This window comes from Glycine soja, chromosome 7 (assembly GCF_004193775.1).
Source record: "Glycine soja cultivar W05 chromosome 7, ASM419377v2, whole genome shotgun sequence".
NCBI lineage: Eukaryota > Viridiplantae > Streptophyta > Magnoliopsida > Fabales > Fabaceae > Glycine > Glycine soja.
This window is the reverse complement of record NC_041008.1, coordinates 7,117,264-7,128,274: the sequence shown is the minus strand read 5'-3', so window position 1 is coordinate 7,128,274 and position 11,011 is coordinate 7,117,264. Positions and strand designations below refer to the sequence as shown.

Sequence of the window (11,011 nt, the reverse complement as noted above, 5' to 3'; positions counted from 1 at the left end):
TTACCTTAATAAACATGAAATAATAATAGTTTATCATTTTAGAAATTTGTTACCTGTTAAGTTTAAGCTTGTTTAACTCTCTCTATAGATCGATTAATTAATATTAGCCAGCATATTTTACTTAATTTCTTTGGTTTAGTGGTACCTTCAAATGCAAAACTAATGACGACTTTTTGTGTTCACTAAAGAGTATATCATACTTAATCATTAGAAATTAATTTATATCAAAAAAATAATTATTTGAGTAAAATTTCTTTCAACAAAGTCTTTTTAACCTACATTGAACAAATTTGAAATGTTCACTGGAAAAAAAAATGTTACAAATGTAGTTCTATTCAACTTTCAAGGTGCTTAACAAACTCAACTATTTACTAATTTACTAATTGTATCGAAACTTGTTTAATAAAATTAATAATGAGTTGGAATGAGAACAATAACATTAAGATTTAACTAAGGGACTTTATATAAACTGTAATTCCTCAATAATGAACGTGAGTTACTGTTATTATTTATTGAACGGTTAGGTAAATAAATACAATTTATTTCACTGTCATCAACTCATCATGGATACTAATTAATAACTCTAGTAACTAAGCGTGACATAATATTAACCATACACTTCAATATTATTAATTTTTTATTTTGATGGAGAATATTTCTTCTTCTTCTTCATCAATTAGACTCGTGGGAAAAAAAGTATTCATGGCAGCATATATATATATATATATATATATATATATATATCTGCTGTGCACATAATGAATGGATGTAAATCTCCACCCCCTACGTATATTAATTAATGCCGTAAGAAAATATAATTAAAGTAAAAAAAAACATCACATCAAATTCGTTAGTTTAAAAAGAACAAAAAAAATCATTATATATTCAATTGTAGTAACTTATATCTGTTTAAAATAATTATGACAGAAATCAATATTCTTATTATACATAAAAACCTATAATTGGATACTGGTATAATTTTTTTCACTCAATGCCTTCGAATTGAATTTATAATTTTTTTCACTCAATGCCTTCTAATTGAATTTATAATTTTTTTCACTCAATGCCTTCTAATTGAATTTATAAAATAGTACTAATTTGATTACCTAAATGATGATATTTTAGGTAATCAAGTTACTAGGCTCCCATCTTTGATGAATTTTAGTTTTAAGCTTTTAATTTTTTAAAAACCAAAATTAGTTTTCAATTTTTAGTTTGTAGTTATATTTTTTTAAAGTTTTAAAAACTTTTAAAAGTTTCTTTTAAGAAGTTTACGGGAAAATGTGGAATTTTCATATGAAGCTATGATGATATAATTTGGAGTAAAAAAATCCTTTATCGGCTTTAGTAACCTAAGCCTGGATTGGATCATAATTTAATCCGGTTAAAAAGATTTAGGTTTGATTTTAGTTCAACATTTAAAACCTAAGTTTTACATTTCATTGAGTAGGTTTGGCTAGTTAGTTATGAGTCATGTGGGTATAGTGGATTGAATCAAAAAGTTTATATTCAATTCGAGCTTTTTAAACAAGAGTCAAGCATGATAAAAGCTCAATATATATGAGATTTTGTAAGTTAAGTCCCGAATTTGGTTGTCAATGGATCAAGCTAAGAAAACTTGCATGTAATTTGTATTCAAAACTTGAAGTTTAAGTACTATATTTTGTTATTTATATTTAAATTAGTAGGTCATGTTTAAAGTAGATCGGAACAAAAAATTCATATTCAATTTAGATTTCTAGAAGGATGTTTAATTAAAGTGTAATTCTAATTTGCAAAGATTTTAGAAAAATTAGCTCAAATTATTTAAAAAGATTCATATTTAATTTGTGTTGAAAAATTTAAGTTCAAATTCAATATCTTATTGAGTGAGATTACCTCAAAAATCTCAAACTTGATACGAATTACAAACTACAATGGATTAATCTATTACAAAGTCAATTTTCAATTGTAACATCTAAAATGAGACCTATGTATGATGAAAGCCTATCTTCTACGAGTTGTTAAAACTAAAATCAAGTTAAGCTAAAATTTTCTAGGTTTAAACATCGTTAAATATAGTAAATTAAGTTCACTTAACGAAGCGACTAATATGCTTCATATTAATTATATTAGAAAACATTTTTTCCCAAAAAAAAAGTGCCTTTTATCAAAATTAATTTGGCGTGTATAAAAAAAAAATTGACAATCATTAAAAACAAAAAAACAAAGGAAAGGAAAAAGTGTAAAGTGGCGTGATGTTTGTCTCCTTAGGACTGATTAAAGCAAGCTTAGTCCAATTATTGAGAATCCCAAGGACGGTTTGGGAAGAAAGGTTGAGATTTCTGTAAAGGAGTCCCATCCCATGGATCTGATGCCGAAGCACCCTATCATTGTAACTTGGTTTACTTTCATCCTCTCACAAAAAGTCATCAAAAAGGTACTTTGCAATTTTCACAGTCATTCACAGGCTTTATAGGGTTACTGTGCAAAAAAAAAAATAAAGAGCCAGAGAGCCATCACAATAAGAGTCAACCGATCCTTTTTGGATGCATCTATTTGTAAGGCTTCTAGTAGTCCACACGTTACGTTTTATCTTCACCTTTTTTCCCCACTCTCTCTCCATTGTGCCTAAATCTATAACCATTTCATTTTCCTAAATTCTAACCCTTTTCCTTAACATGCCCATAATACTAGTACTATATTGTTCTTTATAAAAGTCAAATACAATTCCTTAAATATTTTAAGTACATAGAGTTTCGTTTTAATAACTTGAATATCAACAGATAACCAAAATAAAACTCTATTAAAAAAAACAATTATTAAGAAAATTGCATTTTTTTTTTGTCCTTCTAAGCTTTACAAATTACAATAGTGAAGCATGCAGAGAACGAAAAACCAGCACACACACAAAGACAGAGAACGAAAAACCAACACACACACACACACAAAGACACTACTAGGGTTCTTGTATCCTTTTTCCATTTAACCCCAAGCGAATGGACTCTAGCTACCCCTGAACTGTGTCTGTGTGCAAAGGGATAGAGAACGAAGAGGCACAAGCTGTAGTTACAAAAGGGTTTTCTACACTAGGCTTCCCTTCTTTCTCTTTCTTTCTCTTCAAATAATAGAAGAAAAGAAAAAGACAGCATTTTTCCCCTTCCGCTACAGAGAGAAAGCTGAGACATTGGGGCTTTATCCTTTTGTCTCCTCTATCTCTCTGTCTCTATTCTTTTCCCCCTCTTTAACCTTGAAAGTTTCCTCTTTGATCGCTCTCAGGAGTATATAAGTCTGTTCCCAACCAACCCAGTTCATCTTTTGAGCCTCTCTTCGGTTTCAAACCTCTGGGGTTGGTAAATTCAACACTCAAATTGTCACAGATGAAGCAAATCAGTGCATAAGAAGAAGAAGTGGTGAGTTTAAGGGGTTTGAGGGACAAGTTTTTTGGCTTGTTGGGGTGCTTTTGTTAAAGGGAAAAGTGGCTTCTTTGATGAGTTTTGGGGGTCTTTTAGACAACAAATCAGGTAGTGGCGGTGCCAGAAACAACGTTTCAGATATTCCTTACAACAACAACAACGTTACCAATACCACCACCACCAACAACGATAGAATGCCCTTTGGTGCAATCTCTCAGCCACGCCTCGTGACCACCACTCCCACTTTGGCCAAATCCATGTTCAACTCATCAGGGCTATCTCTGGCACTTGTGAGAGATCTCGTTACTTTAAAACTTGCAAAAAAAAAAAAAAAAAGAAGTGATGGTACTATGTTGTACTGTGTTTTCTTATTTCTCTCTCTTTTTTCTTTCTTTCTTGTTTGCAAAAAATGAATCAAAAGCAGCAAACCAATATAGATGGACAAGAAGATGTGAATAGAATGGCCGAGAATACCTCCGAACCGAACGGTTTGAGAAGAAGCCGAGAAGATGAACATGAAAGCAGATCTGGCAGTGACAACATGGACGGCGCTTCCGGCGACGAACACGACGCCGCCGACAACCCTCCGAGGAAAAAACGCTATCACCGACACACCCCTCAGCAGATACAAGAACTTGAAGCGTATTTCCATCTTCATCCACCATTTCACCCACTTTCTTTTCCTCTAGAACGTTTGAAATTAACTCATCAAGCACTTAAAAAATCCCATCTTTAGATGTGTAAAATTAAAACTAGCGTGTTTAGTTCAATGTAAAACATAATCTTAAGAAGTGAATTTTTTACTTCTTAATCAGTTTTTCACTAGACGTGTAACCAAACACTCTCTATTATATGATTTGAATGGTGGATGATGTTTTTTTAATTTTTTGATGAATTTTAGGTTGTTCAAGGAGTGTCCTCATCCAGATGAAAAGCAAAGGCTTGAACTGAGTAGAAGGCTGTGTTTGGAAACTCGTCAAGTGAAGTTTTGGTTCCAAAATCGTCGAACCCAAATGAAGGCATAACACAGTCCAAACTCTCATCAAGTCATTTTCACACTCTTTTTTTTGAGGTTTCTCATGTAAAACTTTTTCTTTTTTCTTTTTTTCTGTGTGGTTTTGTTCGTACGATTTTGTACTACAGACCCAGTTGGAGCGACACGAGAATACGTTGCTGAGGCAAGAGAACGACAAGCTTCGAGCGGAGAACATGTCCATAAGGGACGCAATGAGGAATCCCATGTGCTCCAATTGCGGTGGCCCAGCCATCATCGGCGAGATTTCTCTGGAAGAGCAGCACCTCCGCATCGAGAACGCGCGCCTCAAGGATGAACTCGACCGCGTGTGTGTACTCGCGGGCAAGTTCTTGGGGCGCCCCGTTTCCTCATTACCGAGTTCCAGTTTGGAGCTCGGCATGAGAGGAAACGGGTTCGCAGGAATACCTGCGGCAACAACGTTGCCGCTGGGACAGGATTTTGACATGGTTATGTCTGTGTCAATGAATAATAATGCGTTGGCTATGGTGTCTCCACCGACGAGTGCTAGGGCGGCCGCGGCCGGATTCGATAGGTCGGTGGAGAGGTCGATGTTTCTTGAGCTTGCCTTGGCTGCTATGGATGAGTTGGTGAAGATAGCGCAGACTGGGGAGCCTCTTTGGATGAGGAATGCTGAAGGAGGGAGGGAAATTTTGAACAATGAGGAGTACGTGAGGACCTTCACTCCTTGCATTGGTTTAAGACCCAATGGGTTTGTGTCTGAGGCCTCTAGGGAAAATGGAATGGTCATCATTAACAGCTTGGCACTTGTTGAGACTCTTATGGACTCGGTAAACAATTGAACTTACAATTAAGCGTCTTCGTTCTCTAATTTAGGTTATCAAGTGAAACTCTAATTCTAATTAAAGAATAGTACGAGAAGCATGTAAAAAATTACATCTAAATTTCGTCCTTTGACTTAAAAGATAATGAAATATCCAAAATGTACTTAGCAATGGTATATGAAACTGAATTGTATTTTTTGCCTACACAGAATCGATGGGCAGAGATGTTTCCTTGTATCATTGCAAGAACCTCCACCACGGAAGTGATATCTAGTGGAATAAACGGAACAAGAAATGGGGCACTTCAATTAGTAAGTTTGCTACTATTTATTAGTTTTAGCAATGTAGAGACATTTGGTTTTTGATTTGACCCTTTTAAAATTTGGTGCTTGATCAGATGCATGCTGAACTTCAAGTTCTTTCCCCTTTGGTGCCGGTTCGTGAGGTGAATTTCCTGCGGTTTTGCAAGCAACACGCAGAAGGGGTGTGGGCTGTGGTGGATGTGTCCATAGATAGCATCCGAGAAAGTTCGGGAGCACCCACTTTTGTGAACTGTAGGAGGCTTCCTTCTGGTTGCGTGGTGCAAGATATGCCCAATGGTTACTCCAAGGTAAAATCCAAATACTCTTTCTAGTTTTTAGTTTGGGATTTGGCTACCTTTTCTGTCTTTAGAGAACAAGGGACAATAATAAATTAATAATTATTTCTGAAAAAAATCAAGATTATGATATAATTTACGTACTATATCTTCCGTAGCATAAAAAGGTTAGTGGAAGGACAATGGTGTAAAATTTGAGTGCGAATATAATATTTTTTAGGACAGTAAAAATAATTTATATTCTCAATATTGTGTTCCGAACATTTCTTCTATATATACGGAAGGAGAAATTGACCATGCAGCCACTAAACTCGCCAAACTATATACTACTAATCTTGCCTTCATGTTTTTCTTGAATTTATTATGATTTCCGAAGTGGGTATCTTTCACTTTGGTTTTTAATTACATTTGTTCATACAAGTAACTGGATTATATGAGCTGAGTACAGAATATTCAAGTGAAACAAAACACCATGTCAAGAAATCACGGGGCTTTGCTTTTCGAAGCTATTAAAGAGCTCCTACTTCGAAGAAACTTAGCTAGTCTAGTGACCACTTACTATATAACTATTCTGTCAGTGATAATTTCCATTTCCATAGAAAATACATTCCACTTTTCAAAGAATTTATATAATTGCATTGCACCTGAATAGGATGCTTCTCCTTGTTTCAATTAACAACCATATTCCAGCGTGGAGTTTTCAACAACTAGTCTTCAATCCCGTAAACTATTGGAATGATATTCCTAGGCATTTTTTAATTTAAATTATTTTAGAAATTCAAGACTTGTCGTTTTTTAATCATCTCTCATTCAACAATTGTGTAATTAATTCTTGTAAAACTATCTTAATTAAATGAAATATAAGGAGATTAAATATAGGGCTAAAGGTGTTTTAATCAAAATATACATCAATGAATAATTTTTTAATCTGTGTACAAATACCTTATAAGATTTTTGTTTTGGAAATAGAGTAATCCCAATGTAGTATAAAATCTAGATCAATCCATTAATTTATTCATGAAAGTCTCCATCTCTTAAATTAGATATCCATTTGTAACAAATCTGCCTTATAATCTTGCACGCACTTTTTGATTTTATAAACAATATATATGATGTTTCTATTCCAATACTGGACGCCATATTATAATCACCCTTGGCCATTATTTAATTCACGAGATCGAATGTGGCCTAGTTCCAGACCTATGATCTGATAGGGCTGTTACATATAATATTCAAGGGAGACCCTTGGAGTCAAAAATCAGAGACTGAGTACTTTGTCTGTTTCTTCTGAGTTTTTGTTTTGAGGGTAAATCTCGATGCTCATCACAGTGCCCATTGCTCCTGTAAATACTGCTTGACTTTATGTAGTACCCACCAATATTTTATGTACTTGTCGAGGTCCATGAGATACCTATGTCTGTCTCAGCCCAGTCTTCAGGCTTTTCCAAGATTTTCTATTACACATTTTTCTATCACTTGCTGATCAACTATATACTAATGAATTCTGAGCCCCAATTATTATGTAGTATTATATAATATGTATACATTTTAATTAGTCAACTTTATACATTTAATTAATCACTAGCTCACTTGTGCAAGTTACAAGTGGTAAGTTACACAACATTGTAACACACTACAAAAGTAATAATAGTACTTTCAAGATGTTTTTTTCTTCTTCTTTTTCCTTGTATACAATAATCATACTAAGATTCGAACACAAGAACTCATACAACTATCTTAACCCTACCATTACTCCTATACTAGTGAGTTAATTTTGGAAATGTTTTGTAACATGATAATTGATGGTGATAGACCCATAACACAATAGTAACATTTCAAAAATGTTTTTGGTAACTTGGGGAATGTGTTGCACAAAAGGGTATGGATTGAATGCAAAGTTTAGAATAGAACATAGTATATATAGCATGACATTTTGACATGGTTATGGTTTGATGAATTGGCAGGTGACATGGGTGGAGCATGCAGAATACGATGAAAGTCAAGTTCACCAGCTCTATAGACCTTTGTTGAGCTCAGGCATGGGGTTTGGTGCCCAACGTTGGGTCGCTACCCTTCAACGCCAATGCGAGTGCCTTGCCATTCTAATGTCCTCAGCAGCACCCTCTCGAGATCATTCCGGTACCATTCAAAACTAATCACACATTTTTATGCACTACGTGGTTTGGATAAGCTTACTTCAAAGTTTTAAAAAAATAATTAAAAGGTAAAGCACTTATTTCCAAAATCACGTGCAAACATAACAACAGTACTTGTTAATAATTTAACTAACTATTTTTTTTTTCATTTTGTATAAATCATTAAAAATACACTTTCTTACCAGTATTTTAGAATGTGTATTACACAAGAAAAAATATGTTTTTTATGATTAAAATTTATAATAATGAATAAATATTTTTTAAAATATAAAATATATTATAATTAAAATCTATTATAACAAATATCTTTAAATGTATAATTATATATTGTATTTCCAAAGAATAATTTAAATTATTACTGTATAAGAGTGTGAGAAAACATAGATGAAGAAGAGAAGACGAATGATAATAAGAATGACGAATTGAAATAAGGAGAAAAATAAAATATAAAACCATTCAATTGTATATTCTAATTAATTTATTAATTTATGACATGCAAGTGTTATTTTTTTTATTTGTCAAAGATTTATAAAGAAAAAGACTTTATCCTTACTAATATTTAGCAATATGCCAATATGTAATTTTATTTATTTACAAAATAAAAAACGAAAATTCAAGAAGCAAAAGCTACCAAAATATCCCTTCTTAAACATATGGTTTTGGATGTGAGTTGAGATTGATGAGTGTGTAACTGTAATTCTGAGACTAATGACATCCCCAGCGGCGAGGGCATATACACTCTAGGATTATAATCTATGAAGCATCAACACTCTAATTTCTTGTTATGTTTGGTGTCCAACATGTGTTTGGGTCAGTATTCGACACCGATACAATACCGGTATTATGTGTTGTGTTCGTGCTTCATAGATTAAAATTAAAAATAAAAAGGACAAAAACTAAATTTGGCATTATTATTATTATTATTTGTTTAGATTTTTATTTTGAGAAGTAAATGAATGAGTGCATGTATGGTGTTGTGTATTATGGTGCAGCAATAACAGCAGGGGGAAGGCGGAGCATGATGAAGCTGGCGCAGCGGATGACGAACAACTTCTGCGCGGGGGTGTGCGCGTCGACGGTGCACAAGTGGAACAAGCTCAACGCCGGCAACGTCGACGAGGACGTCAGGGTCATGACTCGCAAGAGCGTCGACGATCCCGGGGAGCCACCGGGGATCGTCCTCAGCGCCGCCACCTCCGTCTGGCTACCCGTCTCCCCCCACCGCCTCTTCGATTTCCTCCGCGACGAGCGCCTCCGCAGCGAGTGGGACATCCTCTCCAACGGTGGCCCCATGCAGGAGATGGCCCACATCGCCAAGGGCCAAGACCACGGCAACGCAGTCTCTCTCCTTAGAGCCCGTGTATGTTCGCCCTTCTTATCACTATCATCATTTCTCTCTCTTTAAAAAAATAAATGTTAGATGATACTATGTATATACAAATTAATTAATTAATTGAATTCTACTAAATTTCGGAATTTTGGATAGTGTTAAATCCTTAATTTGTTTTCACTTGTATTTAGATGGGAAATGTGGATGAGGTTGTTTGTCGTGTAGTGTTTGGATGAGAGCGGTTGAAACCTTGAGAAGGACAAGGATGGAAATTTTGGAAGTATCAATGAAGGCAGATTTTCATGAATCAGTAAAATAACAAGTCAAAATAAAAGGGGATTGTCACCTGCGTGGCTTTCTGACTTCATTGTTTTTTATTGAAACCTTTTTTTAAGAAAAAAAAAATGAAAAATATTTAAGCAAAACTGGGATCTGGGTTTGACTAGCTTTGCTCACTCTAACTTCACGAAAATGACAACACACTATTTTGAGTATTATTTTATTTTGTACTCAGTAGTACTATAATTAATAATTTGCGTAAAAAATTGTTTTTTTATTTCGCAGGCGATAAATTCCAACCAGAGTAGCATGCTGATACTGCAGGAGACATGCATAGACGCGGCGGGGTCGCTTGTGGTGTACGCGCCGGTGGATATCCCAGCAATGCACGTTGTAATGAACGGTGGCGATTCTGCTTACGTGGCGTTGTTACCTTCAGGGTTCGCTATCGTCCCCGATGGGCCCGGGTCTCGTGGGCCACCGAACGGGCCCACTTCCACAACAAACGGCGGCGATAACGGCGTGACGCGCGTGAGTGGGTCCCTTCTGACGGTGGCGTTTCAGATCCTTGTGAATAGTCTCCCTACGGCGAAGCTCACGGTAGAGTCGGTGGAAACCGTGAACAACCTCATCTCGTGCACGGTTCAGAAGATCAAAGCCGCGCTCCACTGCGAAAGTTAAACGTCACGTGATCGGTCACGTGAGTCTGGTTTTTTTTTGTTATTTTGTATTTATTGAGGTTCTTGTTGAAAATTTTAACGTTGTTGACGATGGATGGATGGGTGGCGCGTGTGAAAGACGCGTGGGTTGGTTGAGTCAAGAACGAACCGCGCGTGGGGAAAAAAAGAGAAAACTCCTTGCATGGGTTATGTTCCTTAACACAAGGCAAGGGTCGTGGTTCGGGTATTGACTCGGGTCGACCTTTTTTGTTTGCTCGAGTACAAGAAAGCAATAGAGGAATGGAAAAAAAAAAACAAGAAAAAAAAAGGTTTTGTTAGCTTTTATTAATTAAAGTGTTATAACTTGTATTGATTGGAGTCATTGGAGTTTTAGTTTGGTGTATGAAATGAAAGTCTTCTGTTAGATGTGGTTGATAGAGAAATTTTTGTATGGTTAGAAACTATCACGTGTCTACCATTTTGGTTACTTTTTACTAGTGAGGTGTGTATTTAACTTTTAACTAAAAAATAATAAATTTAACAATATATCATATAAAAATGGTGGTAGACTGTATAAGTAATTCCTTGTAGTAGATTTTAGGGTGAATTTAGTCACGAGTAAAAAACTAATCTTTTGAGATACTCTATTTAAATATAAGTAAAAAATAACTAATTTTACACTAATTCATTTAATTTTTTAATCTCAAGTAAAAAAATAAGGATATTTCTAAAATATCATCCATTGAATCTTGTTATCATAAATAAAAATGAGTCAT

General features: G+C 34.8%; 1 protein-coding gene across 2 annotated transcripts; it reads left to right on the top strand.

The window, feature by feature from the left end:
• Window positions 1-2,870: 2,870 nt before the first annotated feature.
• LOC114418487 (homeobox-leucine zipper protein ANTHOCYANINLESS 2-like) lies at window positions 2,871-10,659 on the top strand. Of its 2 annotated transcripts, none has more exons than XM_028383851.1 (9): window positions 2,871-3,685; window positions 3,817-4,037; window positions 4,297-4,414; window positions 4,539-5,219; window positions 5,423-5,524; window positions 5,611-5,823; window positions 7,776-7,950; window positions 8,960-9,327; window positions 9,862-10,659. In XM_028383851.1, exons 1-9 carry the CDS (start codon window positions 3,470-3,472, stop codon window positions 10,255-10,257), a joined length of 2,490 nt encoding a protein of 829 aa, XP_028239652.1. In that variant the 5' UTR covers window positions 2,871-3,469; the 3' UTR covers window positions 10,258-10,659. The 2 variants fall into 2 exon arrangements, with proteins under 2 accessions (XP_028239652.1, XP_028239653.1); XM_028383852.1 differs by having other exon boundaries at window positions 3,820-4,037; window positions 9,862-10,272.
• Window positions 10,660-11,011: the final 352 nt, after the last annotated feature.